This window comes from Macaca mulatta, chromosome 20 (assembly GCF_049350105.2).
Source record: "Macaca mulatta isolate MMU2019108-1 chromosome 20, T2T-MMU8v2.0, whole genome shotgun sequence".
Lineage (NCBI taxonomy): Eukaryota > Metazoa > Chordata > Mammalia > Primates > Cercopithecidae > Macaca > Macaca mulatta.
This window is the reverse complement of record NC_133425.1, coordinates 30,500,986-30,520,394: the sequence shown is the minus strand read 5'-3', so window position 1 is coordinate 30,520,394 and position 19,409 is coordinate 30,500,986. Positions and strand designations below refer to the sequence as shown.

The window sequence follows — 19,409 nt, the reverse complement described above, 5'->3', positions numbered from 1 at the left end:
TCCAGCAGGCGGAGCTTGCAGTGAGCCAAAATCGCGCCACTGCACTCCAGCCTGGGTGACAGAGCGAGACTCCGTCTTAAAAAAAAAAAAAAAAAAAAAAAAAACTTTCCGTTCACAGCGAGGACCACCAATCACTGTCCTGAAAGATCACATCCTTTGCCAGCCATTTAAAGTCTACAGATACAGAGACTAGAGAAGACAGTTAGGTCTAAGTCAGCATTTGGAAAACAACATGGAGACATGCATTAAAGCAGTGTTTACTGAGCTTGTACTAAGTGCTCACAGTATGCACTGTGCTGGGAACATCACATGGTGCCAGTTAAGCCACATAAACCTCTGGGATGTGGCTCCTGAGTATCCCATAATTCCCAGCAGGATTTAGATAATGGCCCAGCCTTTCTATTTCTTCTTGTTTCCCTATCACTATAAAAGCTAACTATAGACAGATGGGAGGGATACAGAAAGGAAGGGGTCAAGTTTAGTTCGGAAGAATTTCTCCACTGGGCGCGGTGGCTCATGCCTGTAATCCCAGCACTCTGTGAGGCCAAGGTGGGTGGATCATTTGAGGTCAGGAGTTCAAGACCAGCCTGGTCAACATTGTGAAACCCTGTCTCTACTAAAAATACAAAAATCAGCTGGGCATGGTGGCACACCTGTAATCCCAGTTACTCGGGAGGCTAAGGCAGAGAATCACCTGAACCAGGAAGGCAGAGGTTGTGTAAGCTGAGATTGCCACACTATTCCAGCCTGGGCAACAGAGTGAGATTCAGTCTCAAAAAAAAAAAAAAAAAAGAAGAAGAAAAAGAATTTCTCATTATTCTCTTTATATCTTTACACTGACTTTGTTACAACTTGTAGAGCAACTACTGGATCTGCAGAAATGAAAAAGAGGTTGCCAGGTGGAATGTTTCTAGAGGTACTGGTTTCAATAAGAAAAAAATTTAATTTTCAAATAATTTTGAAAAAGTGAGTCCTTTACTCCCATTTATCTGCTTTTGGGTTTGGGGAAATTGTGAGCACCACCTCTGAAAAGATGGCAGCAGCAGCCACCCTGAAGTCTGATCTCCTCTAGTCAGTTCTATGAGGGGAGGCTCCAGGGTAGGGGCAGACCTGGACCAGGCTCAGAAGAGGATGAATTTGGGCATGGATTTGGGCAGGGCTGGGGCAGGGGCTGGGCTAGACTTCTCGTCTCTACATTGCTGCTTTATTTTCAGTTGTCTTTCCTAAGCCTGACCAAGAACTTGACTCCCATGGGTTGCCTTGTTTTAATAGTTTAAGCTTCATTCTATTTTGTAACATGCAACAACAAACAATTTAACCAAAACGCATAGGGCTTTCTAGGAAAATTATATTAGTAGCTACATAATTATCTTTAACAAGAAAAAAGCAATATAAATAATCATTATAATAACAACTCTTTTGTCCATGGGTGGCCCTTCAGGTGGTGACATCAGAACTCACAACGTCAACATAAGGGCAGTGTCCCAAACCAAGTCCAAGTTCCCTGTACACCTCTGTTCTTGCTCCTGACCACATGATGTTGAATTCAACCATTATCCATCTGCTCTAGACTGAAAGTTCCTGGATGGTAGGGACTATGGCTGCTGCATCTGTTTTCCTAGTGGCCATATGAAATGGAAGCAATTGGTTTACCTATCAGTATGAGTCTCCAGGCCTCCTCCTTGTATTTCACCCACACATTAGAAAACTGGAGCAACTCCCACTTGGATACCAAATAAGGAGATTCCTTCTGTTAAAAGAGAAACAAACCCTGATGACTCATTCCTCTCCCTCTGAGACAGAAGCAAGATTAGCCCATTGTCAGCCTGTCCCCTGCCTGCACAGGATATAACCAAGTGTCTCAAGGACCCCTAGGTGCTGGTGAGATAGTCCCTGTAACTGTGTGATGAAAACCCAATAGTGATTCAGGCAGGAAAGCCTCAAGTTGTCCTTATGGAACCAGAATAGAAAATTGAGTTGTCATCGTAGGGCCACAGATCCAGGATCCAGATATGTTATTACCTATACCTGATCAGCTAACTCTTAGGTACAAGAAAGGACAAGATTACCCTACTCCAGTAACACAGCTCACAGGTAGGCGCAGCTTCACTCATGGCTCCCTCCCTCTGCTAAGGTGCTGCTTTACACTTACAGATTCTGCCACGAAATTCTGTTTATACAAAGTCCATGTTGATCTCTCACAATGAAGAAAACGTTCCCTGGATTTTCTATATATCCTGAGTCCAAAGTCTGGCCCTGTCTCGTGGATCCCAGGTGGAGACCAGCCTTTATGTGCAGACTCCAGGTGGGATCAACCTGGCTCTGCATTCTTGGGTGTTGCTGTGAAGAAAACTAGAGGAGACAGCCCCTCAGGAAGGCTGCTCTCACACATCCTGGAGAACCCCAGGACCTGGGTTCAGAATTCACAGCTGCAGATTTAGGTGTTGGAGGGGCAGGGAAGTGGCATGCGCCTTCTGCACATTCATGGGCATTTGGGCAAGAGGATGAGGGGAATGTTGAGATTCTCAGGCCTACTCCATGCATGTGTGTGTGCCTGGTTGGTTTCCAGGCCCCATGGTCTTTGAATCAGTTTCAGGTCTGAAGATGCCAGGGGCATGGAAAGACAGAGCTGGAATGGCTAACTGACTGATGCCCTGTGAACTTATTTTTGTAGAAATGTAGCCAAACGGTTCTAGAAGGGACTGAAGATTCCAAGTAAGCAGAGAGACCATTCTGCCTGCAGATTTTGGGAGTAGTGGGCACTGTGCTGCACAATTGTGGGTTGTGAACAGAAATCAAAGAGGGAAAGGACCCTCTGGAGTGAAGTCTTACAGGCACCTTACAGGTTTATATTCTGTACGGTAATTCTGGGCAACGTTTGAAAAATATAATGAAGAAGAAAATCATAAAATCATCTCCAACCCCAGAAAAACTATCCATAGTGGTAGAAAAGAAAGAAAACTCTTTTGTGACATAATTAGCCCAGAATGTAAAGGACATGATAGGCAACCTGCTAAGAGATTAGAAAAACACCCACTGGTGAAAAGTCACCATAATTAGTCCTCCGTAGAAGACCTGACAGCACCATTCGTCAGATAGAGTTCATTCTAAATTCACCTGGGAATTGGGAGGCCATCTGTGGTTTTTAATTGGCTACAGTCAAAGGAAAAATAAACTTCATGTCTTCGTGACAGGCAGATTTGCAACTTGGAGCCAGATGCCTGCTCTCCTAGAGAAACTGTGGGATACGGCTCTATCTTCTTTGCTATTTACATTTAGAGAAAGGCAGTAGTGAGTCAAAAAGACTGACAAATGACCTATTTAGCTGTTAGAGTGATTTAGACAGATTGTAAAACAGAAAAATAATTTACATATGAAAGTTTACTAAAGTAAAAAAAAAAGAAAAATTTCTTTCCTTATTTTCAAGAAGGATTAAGTCTTATATATATTTCTAATTTGTATTTGCTCTTACAACAGCCAAGCCTAGGGCCATGGTCTTGAGCTCATGGACATCTGAGTTCCAATAGGTGCTGGATTCAGGCACCTGTGGGGTGGGGAACACTGGGTACACATAAAGAAGGGGCTTGTGGGGAAGTAAAAGGCAGAACAGAGGAAGGTGCTATCGAGCCATGAGCAGAGGGTAGTACCAAGTTGGTGGAAGGACTGGTTTGTGCTACAGATACTGGCCCAGGTGGGGCTATGCTCTGACATATTCCTGGGTCCATGCAGGCAGATGAGATTATGATTGGATGGTCCACAAGCCTAGTTTGATGGAGAAACGAGGCCGCTGCTACGGATTCAGTGTCTAGGATTACAACAAGCCAGGAGTCCTCAGGCACTTGAGTGGGTTTTTGGCAGGAAACTGGAAGCAAAGGTGCTACGGATGTAATTCCTGACGGTCAAGCCTTCTCCTGGGAGGGACGGGGACATGCCAATGCCTAGTTGGTATGTTCAGGAGTGGGTGGGAATCATGTAGTAGCAGCTGGGTGGGGGAGGGGGTCTCTTCTCAGAACGCCTTTCCTCTCAGTCTTCAGTCCCCTCTCACCCTAGCAGGAGACCTGGAATCAAAGGACAATGCACAGTGGGACAACCTGTGTGCAGAACAGAGCCTCCCTTCCCCCAGACACTTGGGAGTCTCTCTCCAACCCAGGCCTCTGTGAGGTCTGTCTTCTGACACCAAATGTGTAGAGTTTGCTGAACACCAACCAATCCTCCAACATCAACTGAGTGCCAACAACTTAATTCTGACACCACGCAGAGTCAGCACAGGCCCCACAAGTTCTGGGCTCTGTTCCACAACACTGCCCCCACTTCAGATGCCAGTCACAATGCCTGGGGCACTATCTATACTTCCAAGCTACTGCCTGTAAATCGAGGGCACCCATAACCCTATCCTTAAGTTCAATCATTTCAAAGATCTATTCAAATAACTCAGCAAATCGCTTTACTTATGTTTATCAGGTTATCATAAGGATACAGTTCAGAACAGCCAAATGAGATAAATACATACAGGGCAAAAAAAAAAAAAACAGTGGGAAAAGATAGGAATAGTAACCTAGTAAATAGCTGTGATTAAAGAAATCCCCCATCTTCTGTGTTCTCCAAGAACAGCTTACTGCAAAAACCACCCTATTATGACTTCGATGATGCTCCCTGATTTAGTCATCACAAAGCCACAGACTCTCCAAATTCCCCTTCTGACTCAGCTGAACAGTTCTGTCTTCAGTGTTCAGAATAAACTACTCAACCAAACTTTATATTTTTCTCCAAGTTGCTGGACTTTGACACACCCACAGCCTGGTCAACATTCAACACCTCCCTAAACCCCTCCTAAGAACAGGCTGACATCAGAGTGAAATATTCTCTGATCTAGAATCTGATATTGGCATCTTAATCCTGCCCTTCCCCTCCTGCCTTCTGAGCTTGTTTGCTCCTCCCTGTGAAAGCAAGTCTTTGTCTGCCTAACCTTTGAGATCCACAAAGATCTTACAGCTGGTGCTTTCCCCCTGTTGCAATACTCCTTGAGAATTAAGGAACTTCTTACCTAAACCTGAATTGGTTTTATTTGACAAAATCAAGTAAAATGTGGGGAAGGAACTGGAAACTTAATATTTTACTGCAAGCCTCAAGTTAATCTGGGGGAACACAGTGTGGCAGAGATTTGAGACTCTGCGTGCCAAATATTAGGAAAACACAGGGGGAAAACCAGTTGTCAAGGGCAGTGTTAAAATGATTAATGAGTAGGCGATTATATGGAAGTGGTTGTAGTGCCCTGGGTTTCCAGGGAGAAAAACCAAAACCAGGACAACAATTTCTATCCTCAGAAAGAGCCTCCCAACCCTAACTGCCTCTTTCTGTGGATTTTCAGCTTTCAGCTTTCCAGGGCTCTGTAGCTTCTCAGTATAAAGGGCTTCTTCCATGATTGGGGTGAGCAGGCTGGGACATGTGCAGGGGAAACTCCCCTGGAAGAACTAACTGGGCTTCAGTGACCTCTTCTTGCAGGCTCAAGACTGGGTTAGTTTGCACTCACCGAGCTCAGGCTTCTGCTTCCCAGTCAGGGTTATTCAATTAGTATTCAATGAGAAAATGCCCAGTGTTTGAAGAAAGCAAAACTACTCAAACAGCGTTTATAGAATAAAGGAAACTGAAACACCTTTATAATTTATACCTCAACAGAAAATACAAAAGTATCTATCCCTTTCAGACAATAAATAGGCCACTTATTTCCATGATAACAGATCATTTAGTAAATATATATAAACAATTCTAGCAGATGCTAAGTTCGGCATTAAAGCCGCACATCCAAGGCCAGGCATGGTGGCTCATGTCTGTTATCCCAGCACTTTGGGAGGCCAAGGCAGGAGGATCGCTTGAGCCCAGGAGTTTGAGACCACTCTGGGGGCAATACAGTGAGACCCACATCTCTACAAAAAGAAAAAACAAAATAGCCAGCCATGGTGGAGCACCCCTGTAAGTCCCAGCTACTAGGAACTAGGAAGGCTGAGGTAGGAGAATCACTTGAGCCCAGGAGGTTGAGTGAGCTGTAACCACACCACTGCACTTCAGTCTGGGTGACAGAGGGGAGATCCTGTCTCCAAAAAGCAAAAAATAAAAAATAAACTCAACATCCAGACAAGAGGATAAAGAACAAAGATATCCACTGTCATAACTTCTTCACCCTACAAAAAAAAAAGAAACTGATGTTTTGACGAAACTATGTAATTCACCAATTAATCTACCACACATTGTTGTGAAAATGTATTCACTTTCTACAGCCAATAATGAAAGAAAGATTTTCTCCATTTCTTTTCCCTGGCAGCATTTCCAAAAGGTGAGCCCTGAGATTGTTTTAAATTACTCTCAAAAAAAGAACAAACCTGAGAAACTTACTACACTCACTCAGCTGAAAAAAAAGATAGTAAGAATTTTTAACAATGAATTATATGACTTGATATTTTAATTTTCTGAAATCCACCTTTCACGGCCTTGGAAATGCTTTTTATCTTTCAAGCTCTACTGATGAAATTTACACTAATTGAAAAACTGAAGTAGAAATAAATGAACAAATCTTTCTAAGGCAGCAGACTCAGGGAGTGGTAATGCTGATTGAAACACAAGACATAACTGGCTCAAGTGTCAAGTCGGGTCACGGTATCATCTGGGACATTCTCCTACCCCAATACTGCTCATTAAAATGCTCAGGGACCATCCTCCCAGGAGATCCTGCACTGTGCCCCCACGCACTGCAGCCGAGTTTGCAGCACCTCACTGCGGTGGGGTTTTTGTTTTTTGGTCCTTTGGGAGTTTTTCTCCCTTCACAAATCTGAATGAATCTGGGGGCAGGAATCATTTGTGACTGTTTACTCTCAATACCAGCAAACAATTGGCTGACCAGCAATGTGTCTCCAAGGGATGAAAACTAGCTTTGAAGAAATAAAATTCTTAAGTCCCAAAGGGTTATCTTTTTAGGTTAAGGGTGTCCCAGGAGATTTCTCTCAGCCCCAGGGCATCCAGCTGCTCCCCTGGGGGGCTACACTTCCATACCTTGGGCCATCCTCTAACAAGGAGGTGACCTGGGGCTGACAGTCACTAAACATTTCAGGAGAAATGGCCACTGTGGGCATCTTGAGTCATCCCAGACAGTACTGAAATTCAGGAACAGGAAAAGATTGGATAGAGAGTGGCTATACAGGGCCCTGTGCAAAACCTCAAGTCAAAAGACATTCTTTCTGATAACGTATCTGTGCCTAGGGAAGATGAATGAAAAAGAGGCACAAAGATTTTTTTGCAGTGGAGTGTCAGGGACTTTTTTATTCTCTCTTTCCTCTCATGTGAAATGTATACCAAAATAACACAAATCTTTAAAAAAGTGTCATCCACTGCTCTGTGAAATCATGATTAATGAATAAAATACTCTATATGAAATGTACAGTAAATGACCAGTAGTTAATAATGTTGTGAATTGGAGAGGGGAAGTTAGCCTTTGGAAATGTCGGGAAGGAACTGGAAATTTAATATTTTACTGCAAGCCCCGTTAGACTGGGAGAACACAGTGGTGGATTTGAAACTCTGCGTGCCACACACGTTAGGAAACCGCAGGGGAAAACCAGTTCCCCTGGGCAGTGTTAAGATGATTAACGAGCAGGCGATTATACGGAAGTAGTTATAGTGCCCCAGGTTTCTAGGAAGAAAAACCAAAACCAAACTCACATGCATTTCTTGTAAATTACAACTTTAGGGGAAAACAAAATTCAGACTTAACGAACCACAAAGCTCCAATTCACCTCCACCTGCATAGTCTAAATAAGGCAACTACAGAACTGTAACCCATCGGTTAATTTGGTCCGCTTACTCATGCACCTTATAAAAAACATTTCCTTCAAGCCCCTGTGGGGACCTCCGAACCACAAACCAGGACTGCAGGTTTCCCACGTCACAAATCGCTATTTGCTCAAATTCTTCAACGTTTTAACAGTGACTCCCTTTAATTCTTAATAGGAGAAAGGAGTGACTGAGGACCCCACGGGGCAGTTTCTCCCCACACACGAACCACACACCGAACCTGGGTCTCCCCTGAGACGCTCCCGTCCTCACCGCACAATCTGGGGGAGACGGGGGGCTGCGGCGCGGAGCCGCCCAGAGAGGGCTCTGGCCAGGGCCGAGGTCGCTCTGCGGGGTCGGGACGGGACGGGACAGGACGCGAGGGGTCCCGGCTGCCGGCCTGGCGGCCATCTTGCAGCGGAGGAGACCGAGGGCCGAGCTGCGCCCGCTGGGACTCGGGGACCAGACCCCGGAGCTGACTGCGGGGAGGCCCGGGTGCCCCTACAGCGGGTTCTGGCCGCTTCCGACCACCCCCTTCCCCACTCTGGGGACCCCCGACCCCCACACTCACCATTTCCCAGCTTCCGGGATGCTCTGGCGTCTTAGCTACGGATCTCCCAGTGCCTGCAGGTCACAGAACAACAGAGACTGTTTATTCTCAGAACGTGAAGCTGCCTGGGCCTCCCAGAACTAAAGACTCAAGGCCGTGATGAGGAGACCCGACCTCTAACTGGAGCCGACAAAGGCCCCCGCCAAATCCCGGAAGCCGCCCCTGCTCTCCGGCTTCACTCCTGATTGGATGGTTTCCATTCCAGCGCCTCTGATTGGATAAAGCTCCATGCCCCGCCCCCTCACTACTAGTGGGTTTTTTTATTTTTATTTTTTATTTTTTTGAAAGGGAGACTGGCTCATTGAGGTGGGGCCGCCTGCCGCGGGTATTACAGCTAATTAAGGGGTGAGCTGCGACTTGAAATGCACTTGATCTTTCCCTTACCTGGTTCTGCTTGTATAAGACATCTTATTAGCTAATTAAGAAGTACATTTAGACACCTTTAAAGCAAGAAAGACCCTCATCCCGTACCACACTGTACCCCACTGCTAACGCCACCGTGGGAGGGGGCCCCTCAGCTGGGAACAGAAGACTGTACACTTCATTCACGTGTTTTCAATTAGGCCTTTGCATGATACATACACTGAACCAGTACAAAAGCATCTTATAGGGGCATGCAGGCTGGGGTCCCAGGAGGATGTTGCGGGCAGTGGTGGAACGTGGAAGAGGGGCTGGCCTCTTCTTCTAATCTACAACTCTGTCCCCGTCTCCTGGAGTCTGCATCACTGGCAAGGGGCCCGCTGACTGTCCGTCTGTCTCTCCTTCTCAATCCCTTCAAGCTCAGGGAAGAAGGGTCCTTGGCAGCGACAGGGCTGGGAGCTCAGTTCCTCTGGGCCCTGCTGGCTCAGGCTCAGTGGCCATGGACTCCTCCTCTGGTTTTTGTTTTTGTTTTGAGACAGGGTCTCACTCTATTGCCCACGCTGGTGCAGTGTGCAATCATGACTCACTGCAGCCTCCCGGGCTCAAGCAATCTTCCCACCTCAGCCACCTGAGTAGCTGGAACTACAGGAACATGCGACCATGCCCGGCTGATTTTTGTATTTTTTGTAGAGATAAGGTTTCACCATGTTGCCCAGGCTCGTCTCGATCTCCTGAGCTCAAGCGATCCTTCCACCTTAGCCTCCCAAGTAGCTGGGGCTACAGGTTACTAGTCAGTTCTCCAACTCCTGAGCTCAAGTATTCTGTCCGCCTTGACCTGCCAGAATGCCCTATCCCTGTTTTTCTGGAGTCTTGGAGCTAGTGGCGCTGCAGCACCTCTGCTTTCAGATTCTCCTAGTCTTCCCGCTGAGTAGAAGGTGGGAGAGGAGGTGGGTGTCAGACTGGGCCAGGGCCCTAGGCCCCCATCTAGCTTGGTTAAACTCCCAGTTGGGACAGTTTAGGCGCTGTGCCTTATTCAGTGAGACGCGTGGAACAAATACTTCCCTCCCCAAAGCAGAAAGATCCCTGATTGCTGACAATCAGGATTCTATGTGCTTGACTCGGCCTGGGGCCCTGCTGCCTCTCACCCTCACACCCAGTTCCAATTGCTGCACTCTGTGGCCTCCCTGCCACCAGATTAGGTGTAGATAATGGGTATGGGGTGGGGCTGCTGACACCACTGGCTGACCAAACCCCTTTCCCACACTGAAGGGAGAAAAGGCAGGAGGTTAGGAGCTCCCAAAGGCAGCACTGCTTGTGATAGCACCGCGGGAGTCCTTAGGGCCTACTAAGGGGCTGGACTGAAACTCAGGATCAACTTTGTCTGACTCCAAAGACCATGCACCTCCATGGACCTCACAACTCAAGCAGCTTCCCTCGGCCTTTGAGATCCTGGAGACTGACTCTTCTGCAATAGAAGAAAGATTCCTTTTGATTCTCATCCTTCTAGTACTCTTCACAATTGGAAATAATCCCCACCAGAGAATGCTTCTGAAATGTCTTGGAAACATTTAGAATAATTTGGGGAAATGGCTGAAGGCTGGGTTTAAGAAATCAAGGCCTAACATTCTATTTTTCATTTCTTATGGGAGAGATGTGAAAGCACTTATAATAGACTCAATATGTCTGCAAATTATTTTTGTCCCCTTTCAGTATTTGAAGGCTGTTGATGATTTTCAATTCAGATTAACTCAAACTACTGTGCCTGAAACAAACTTTTACTCTGAAAGCAAGAGACACAAAGGTATATCTGCTGAGAAGACATTTTCTCCTGCCACAATTTAGCCAAACAGCTGAGTACGTCTTAAAGTCAGTCCTTGATTTCTAACAAGTCAAGCTATTTGCCAAGACCACAATCAGCATATGACTGCTTCAACTACTTCATCGTACCAAAAGATTGACCAGACAGGTCGAAGCTCTGAGGGTAGAGTGGTGAGAGGACCCGCACTAGCAGGTGGGCAGCCATAGGTTCATAGGTGAGAATCACTCATTAGGTGGGGTGTTTTGAGGTCCTGATATTTATAACACAATTAATGTGTATATTACTAAAAGTAAATTATAGAACATTACAAATAATACATATATAAACTAAGCATGTCAGCAATTACAACTACTGTTATTCATCATTATTCTAAGTGTGACCATTATTATTACCACAATTAGAAATAGGAGTTGTGGTTGCTGCTGCTGCTGCTGCTATTGCTGAAGGGATGGTGATAAAAACACCGAGTAAGGTTCTGCTGCCTCCTCCACCTATGGCATCGGGAGCTGCTGGCTCATTAGTTTGATGCACACACTGGACCTCTTTGGTGAAGTTGCAGCTGAGAGCCTTCAGGCTCCGCTATGGCAGAATTTGAAGGTGGCAGGTAGGATGGTCCTGGGGTGCAGTTGACGGTGAAGAGGTGCACACTACTTAGTGAATGAGTGGAAGCCTTTGGTGAAAGGCAGAGTTTGTCCATGACACAGATCAGATTCCACTTTGACTGGGGCCAATTAGTGAAACAGACACATCTGCAGAACTGGAAATGGAGGACAAAGATTCAGTTGATGTGTTCCAGAAGCAGACAGGAGTGTCTACTGAGAACATACTCACTGCTTTACCCCAGAACTCTGTTACTACAGACCAAGCAGACATTCTCACATAGAAAATTGCAATATGGTTCCATCACGTCTACTGGTCCAGCATCCATTTCTCTATTCTTCACTTTCCTGTTCCTCATTCCTTTATTGTACATAAATTATCGGGTGTAGCTATACAGACATATTGATAGTTTTTGTTTGCTTGCTTGTTTGTTTGTACTGAATGAACAATGATCATTGATTTCCAATGACCATTGGGGTCACTGGTGTTGAGTGATTTCCAATGAAGGCAGGTGAGGGAAAACACTGGGTCTGTGAAAAGACTCCCTTTCTCCACCAGGGGCTGCTCACTCACCGTTTATCTCTATATTCCAGGACTTTAACAACAACAATATAAAAAATATAATGATCCTTTAGGCTTGTTGGGAGCAGGAAAAAAATAAAAGGGAATAACCCTTGCATACATTGTTCAATTAGAAAATTTTATTTTTAAAAATATATCATTGTAACGCTAAGGACAATTTTATAACTTTTTAAATGTAGCTGTTACACACAGAACAAATCTGTCCTCACACAGGATAAGTGACAATTAAAAGAACAGAACAAATTCCAGATATGTTCTTCTTCAAAGCTAGGATCTGGTTGTTTAAATACACATCTTGTGTAACATGAAAAGGAAAAATGTAGTATATAAATCAAAACAGGAAGTAAAGTTTCTCTAGTCACCAAGTGTGTTGGCTGGACTGAAAATGAGGAAGAAGGGGTTTCCGTCTGCAATAAGTTTGAAGTGCCCCCAGGAGCCAGGGAACTGTCCACACCCTCTGAGGCTAGCCCCCTCCTCTTCTGCGTGGGGCAGGGTGCCTGTGAGATTTCCATGTCCTGGCCCACGAGGTGCATGGAGGGTGGGAGGTTGTCTGTCTCACACCCAGGCAGATATCCTTGTTCCAGGGCCCTCTGGTAGATATTCCCAGGATCTCCGTAGGCTGCCAGGGTCACACCCCTTCAGAAAAGTTACATAGGTAAATTGTTCTTAGGGGTCAGTCCATGGTTGATACCAAGCCACACTACACCCTGGATAGAGGGCAACACATCTCATGCAACTGCAAACTACAGTAAAGGTCTATCTGCTGACAAAATCTGAGAGGCAGGAAATGAGACATCCTCCTTATGCTTTGAAGGAAAAGACAACAGGCTAGAAGTGGTTGGCTCATGTGTTCATGACTGCCATTGTCAGGGTGAGCTGAGTAGTGCATGAGCTCAGAAAAGGACTGTGCCACATGACAAGCTGGAGGGGGTGTGACAGGAGAGCGGGGAAGATGACAAATAGACTACGGGAAGCAAAATGGAAGTTCTGCTTCATGGAAACATAGTACATTCTTTCCTCACAGTGAAGAAAAAAGGAAGAAGAGAGAAACTTGAAGACAGGCTTTATTTTAAAAGGAAAAAATATATTCTATAACAAAGTCCTAAGTAGTCTGTGGATGGCATATCTGTGCTTTCATGCAATGATTGGGTGAAACCTGCTACCACCACATCAATCAAATTGGCAACAGCATTCCAAAAAAGTAAGAAAAAAGAATAATGGGGTGTGTACTCTTGCCAAAGACACCTGAAAAACTCAATTTCTATGCATTACGATGAGAAGAAAAGAAAAATTACCCAGATTGAATCAGGGACGGAACTAATCACTCCTCGGATGAAATGCACGCAAATGTGTATTTCCATGTGTGTGTGTAGTGTGTGTGTGTGTGTGTGTGTGTGTGTGTGTGTGTACTGTGGTGTGTTTGCCACTGAGTATGAGATACGCTGCCTGTTTGAACTAAAGGAAATGCTCTGAGTTTAAACAAAAGTAAAGTCCTGTGGAATCCAGAATCCTCCCACCTAGTAGGTGGCTCTTCAACCTCAGGTTTCAGTCTCAGCTCCTTTGAGAGCAGCCACGCAGAAGACCAATTGCGGTGGGTGGGGGACTTGGTGGAGGGTGCCAAAGGTTTTGTTGGGGGCTAGGCACTAATTTGGGAGAATTCTGTGAAAGAACGCATTCCCACCACAACCGGGAGATAAGTCCTCATTTGGGCTCCAGAGGCAAAGTGGTCACTTCATTTCTCACCCCTCTGCTTTCTTCTCCACTCTGAAGTTGGTCACCAGGTGGCGGTGGAAGATCAAAGATAAATATCACTAGAACCCGAGCAGGCTGTCTTTTTCACTGACAAATAATAATTTTATATATTTATGGGGTACAATGTGATCATTTTGATATATGTATACATTATGGAAAGATTCCATCAAGCTAATTAACATAGCCATCCACTCACCAATTTATCTTTTTTTGTAGTGAGAACATTAAAAATTTAATTTTGCAATTTTGAAATGTACATTATTCACTGTGCTCACTGTGCAGTGCAATAGATCGCTTATTCCTCCAGTCTAACTAAAGCTTCGTATCCTTCCATAAATCACTTCTTTTTCCCTATCCCACCCTTCCCCCTGACCCAGCCTCTGGTAACCACCTTTCTAGTCTCTATTCTTTGTTTCTGTGAGATCAATCTTTTTAATTCCACAACTAAGTGAGATCATACAGTATATATCTTTGTGTTCCTGGATTATTTAACTTAGTATAACATCCTCTGGTTCAATCCAAGTTATCACAAATGACATAATTTCCTTCTTTATGAAGGCTAAATCATACTCCATTGTGTAAATACACCACATTTTCTTTATTCATTCATCTGTTGATGGACACTTAGATTGCTTCTATATCTTGACTGCTGTCAATAATGCCAAAATAAACACAAGAGAGCAGATCCCTCTTCAATAGCCTAATTTGAATTCTTTTGGATATATATCCAAAAGTGGAATTGCTGGATCATAGGATACTTTTTTTTTTCTTCAATTTTACTTTAACTTCTGGGATGCAGGTGCGGCAGGTGCAGGTTTGTTACATAGGTAAACGTGTGCCATGGTAGTTTGCTGCACAAACACATCACATAGTTATTAAGCCCAGCATGCATTAGCTATTCTCCCTGATGCTCTCTCTCCCCCCACCCCCCAGTAGGCCCCAGTGTGTGTTGTTCCCCACCATGTGTCCATGTGTTTTCATTGTTCAGCTCCCACTTAGATGCAAGAATATGCAGTATTGGGTTTTCTGTTCTTGTGTTAGTTTGCTGAAAATAATGGCTTCCAACTCCTTCCATGTCCCTGCAAAGGATATGATCTCATTCCTTTTTATGGCTTCATAGTATTCCGTGGTGTATATGCACCACATTTTCTTTACATAGGATACTTATATTTCTAGGTTTTTGAAGAACTTCCATACTGTTTTCAGAATGGCTGTACAACTTCACATTCCCACCAACAGGGTACGAGGGCTTTCTTTTCTCCACATCCTTGCCAACACTTGCCTTCATTGGTTTTTTTGATAAGTGACATTCTAACAGGCCTGGGGTTACAGATATTGCTCTTTTCTATTCTCAATTAAGTGGTCGGAATGTTTTATTTAAAGTCTTTAAATGGCCTTGAATTCTCCCATTGAAAACGGTTTCTCCTGGTATTAGCATAATTTCAGACTACTCATCAGAATGATAACATGCCATGTGAGATGACATGGGGTGGGGAGGGCAATTGAGAGAGCTGCCACCAGAACACAGACAAAGGAGGAGAAGGGCTGGGATGCCTGTGGAGCTGGTGGTGAAACTTAACAGAGAAGAACAGGGGAGAATCGGAAAATGAAGCCAGCAGAATTCTTGCACCACGGAATCAGTGTTGCAGCCTAGGAACAGGCGTCCTCTCTCCACATGCAGAAGCAATGCCACTTCTTCACCTGGATGTTGCCGTCTTTGCCTGCAGATACAATTTCACTCTAACAGGACCATTTCTTAGTCCCACCCCAACCTCTGAGGAGGCAAAGAGGCTAAAAGTTAATCACCAATAACCAATGATTTAATCAATCATGCTTATTTAGTGAAGCTTGCAGGGAAGCCCAAAATGAAGGGGTTCCTAGAGCTTCTGGATAGCTGGATACATGGCAGTTCCTGGAAGGTGGGGTGCCCACACCAAGAGAGGACCCTGAAGCTCCAGGTAGACGGTGTCAGAATCCAGTTGAATTATACAACACCCAGCCGGTGTCTCCTGCATAATTGGCTGTTGATGCAGAGAAATCTCCATATATTTTGGTGACCAGAGGTCACAGAAGTATTCTGTATTGATTGTTGAGTGAGGAAAAGGAAATACACTTTGGTTGATTTATTTTTTCTATATCTCTCTGAGTTAGAAAAGTGAAAAATAAGGTGGGGGTGTGTATATATTAATGACAAAAGTTGTTCAAGAGAAAGACGTGTAAAACTGGCATCTACAAAGGAGAAGTAAAATCGTTTTGATAAACTCATCCCAAGAAATGTGGAGAAACAGGTCTAAGAAACACGTTCTGTTGGAGCAGACCATCGTGTTTGTGAAAATCTCCCTGCATGATATTCACATGCAGCCTGGGTTGACATCCACAGCCTCAGAAGAACAGAATTCTCTTTGTCATGAGCTGCTCTAAGGGCAGGGATGACCTTTGTCTTTCCTCATCTTAATGTACCACAGGGAGGCAAGAACTTCAGTAAGTGGGATTCACAGCAAGGTGCAGATTAGAACTCCCTACAGAGGATTTCACCATCCTATGAGGTCCCATCCCAGAGATTCTGATGGGGTGATCCAGCTTAGGGTCCAGGCATCAGCAAGCCTGAAGCCCCCAGGGGGCTCTGATGCACCACCAGTGCTGGGAAGGTGACCCCCAGAGGGTCCGATGCCCAGGGAGCTTTTTCCCCTGAGATAAGGAAGAGAGCTTCATGGACATCTTGGGGCCTGTGGCAGAGCACTAGGGTGTGACCAAGGAACTCTTCTTAAGATAGACTGTGGAGGGGTGCGTGGGTTCTATACTAATGTATTTTTCAAATGTGTTTCAGGCTATTGCTGTTCTTGAGGATATGTCAGGAAATGCTTGTGTTCAGCTTTAGAACTTAGGGAAACTCGTCAAAACTAAGGAAAATTGTTTCCATAATTTTTGTATAAATAAAAATGATTTCTAATTTCATGATACAAAGCTCCATGAAGTCTGTTTTCATCTGGCTGATAGAAGTAAAAAGACATTCTATTCTTGTCTTTGTGTGTGTGTGTGTATACAGAAGTAAAACTATTACGCAGATTTCTTTGGTGATACATAAGGAAAAAAGGAAAGAAAAGATCTGGGCTGTGATGGGAAGTGGTTTCTACCTGTTTTTCTGAAAGTGTGACTTCAAAAGAGTTAAATCACACAAACCATGACAACAATTAGTACTAGTGATCCTTTTTTAAGGTAATAAAATGGAAAATACCCAATGGACACAAACATGTTCAAAGGTTTTTTTTTTCCCTCAGGTCAATTTCCACCATCATAAAAAGAGACAAAGTGATTATATGATTGGACTGCCACTTGTCCCCGAAAGAGGTGAGAGGAACAGACAGTAGGTTTTATTACTTTTATTTTATTTTAAATAAATATTACAGTAGTAAACAGATGTTTTTATGACAGCTTATTTGAGCTCCATTGATCCTTTGAATCCATATGAAAAAGCATGCCCATATCTGACCACATTCAGCTGCACTGGGAACCACAAAGAAGGAAAAAATATTTACTTCAATGTTCATTAATTGGGATTTTAAAGTGATGCTTCTTCCATAGAGCCACAGGTTGGTGAAAATGTGACAAGGGCTGCTGTGATTTCCAGAACAAGCTCCCATCCTCTGGGGGTCCTCAGATGGATTGATCCTGATGGATCAATTCCTGGACATACACACCCTCTCAAGACAGAACCAAGAAAAAATTAATTCCCTGAACAGACCAATAATGAGCTCCAAAATTGAGTCAGTAATAAATAGCTTATCAATTAAAAAAAGGCCAGGACAAGATGGATTCACAGTCAAATTCTACCAGATGTACAAAGGAGAGCTGGTACTATTCCTACTGAAATGATTCCAAAACATTGAGGAGGGAGGCCTCCCCAACTCATTCTATGAGGCCACCATTATCCTGATACCAAAACCTGGCAGAGACACAATAAAAAAAGAAAACTTTAGGATCAATATCTTTGATAAATATTGATGCAAAAATCCTCAACAAATACTTGCAAACCAAATCCAGCAACACATCAAACAACTAATCCACCAGGATGAAGTAGGCATCATCTCTGGAATGCAAGGTTGGTTCAACATACATAAATTAATAAATGTGATTCATCACATAAACATAACCAAAGACAAAACCATATTATTATCTCAATAGATGCAGAAAAGGCTTTTGATAAAACCCAACACTGCTTCATGTTAAAAACTCTCCATAAATTAGGTATCAAAGGAACATACTTCAAAACAATTAGAGATATCCATGAAAAACCCACAGCCAACATTATAGTTAATGGGCAAATGCTGGAAGCATTCCCCTGGAAAACAAGCATGAAACAAGGAGGCTCATTTTCACCACTCCTATTCAATGTAGTATTGAAACTTCCAGACAGAGCAATCAGGCAAGACAAAGAAATAAAGGGCATTCAAATAGGAAGACAGGAAGTCAAACTATCCCTGTTTGCAGATGACATAATTCCATACCTAGATAACTCCATGGTCTCAGCACAAAAGCTCCTTCAGCTGATACACAACTTCAGCAAAGTTTCAGGATACAAAATCAACATACAAAAATCACTAGCATTCCTGTACACCGACAACAGACAAGCTGAGAGCCAAACCAGGAAGGCAATCCCATTCACAATCGCCACAAAAAGAATAGAATTTCTAGGAATACAGCTCACCAGGAAGGCGAAAGACCCCTACAATGAGAATTACAAAACACTGCTCAAATAAATCAGATACGACACAAACAAATGAAAGAACATTCCATGCTCATGAATAGGAAGAATCAATATCATTAAAATGATTATACTGCCCAAAGCAATGTACGGATTCAATGCTATTCCTATCAAACTGCCAATGAAATTCTTCACAGAACTAGAAAAAACTATTTAAAAATTCATATGGAACCCAAAGAGAGCCTGAATAGACAAGGTAATCCTAAGCAAAAAGAACAAAGCTGGAGGCATCATGCTACCTGACTTCAAACTATACTACAGGGCTACAGTAACCGAAACAGCATGGTACTGGTAAAAAACAGGCACATAGTCCAATGGAACATAATAGAGAGGCCAGAAGTAAGGCCACACAGCTACAACCATCTGATCTTTGACAAAGCTGACAAAAAGAAGCAATGGGGAAAAGACTCCCTATTCAATAAATTGTGCTGGGATAACTGGCTAGACATATGTAGAAGATTGAAGCTGGACCCCTTTCTTACACCATATGCAAAAATCAACTCACAATAGACTAAAGATTTAAATGTAAAACCAAAAACTATAAAGTACCCTGGAAGACATCCTAGACAATACCATCCTAGACACAAGAATGGGCAAATATTTCATGACAAAGACACCAAAAGCAATCACAACAAAAGCAAAACTTGACAAATGGTATCTAATTAAACTTAAGAGTTTATGCACAGCAAAAGAAATTATCAACAGAGTAAACAGACAACCTACAGAATGAGAGAAAGTTTTTGCAAACTATGCACCTGACAAAGGTCTCCTATCGCAAGGAACTTAAATTTACAAAAGAAAAACAAACAACCTCATTAAAAAGTGAGCAAAGGACATGAACACACACTTTTCAAAATAAGACATACATGTGACCAACAAGTATCTGAAAAAAAGCTCAATATTACTGAACACTAGAGAAATGCAAATCAAAACCACAATGAGATACCACTTCACACCGGTCAGAATGCCTATTAAAAAGTCAAAACATAACGCTGGTGAGGCTGTGAAGAAAAGAGAACACTTACACACTGTTGGTGGGAGTGTAAATTAGTTCAATGATTGTGGAAAGTAGTATGGTGATTCCTCAAAGACTGAAAAACAGA

The 19,409-nt window shown here is 43.6% G+C and overlaps 1 protein-coding gene across 9 annotated transcripts in view; it reads right to left on the bottom strand.

The window, feature by feature from the left end:
• Positions 1-8,589, bottom strand: part of ZNF267 (zinc finger protein 267) — a 43,458-nt gene extending 34,869 nt beyond the window's left edge. Inside the window, exons 1-5 of one of the 9 annotated variants that reach the window (XM_077983335.1) lie at positions 8,546-8,589; positions 8,393-8,445; positions 3,648-4,058; positions 3,118-3,265; positions 1,654-1,750 (exon numbers count right to left, since the gene is read on the bottom strand). Coding sequence is in view for 2 of the 9 variants with exons in the window: in XM_077983330.1 (XP_077839456.1) it covers positions 8,393-8,395 (3 nt within the window). In the remaining 7 variants the exon portion in view is untranslated. 9 annotated transcript variants of the gene reach the window in all.
• Positions 8,590-19,409: the final 10,820 nt, after the last annotated feature.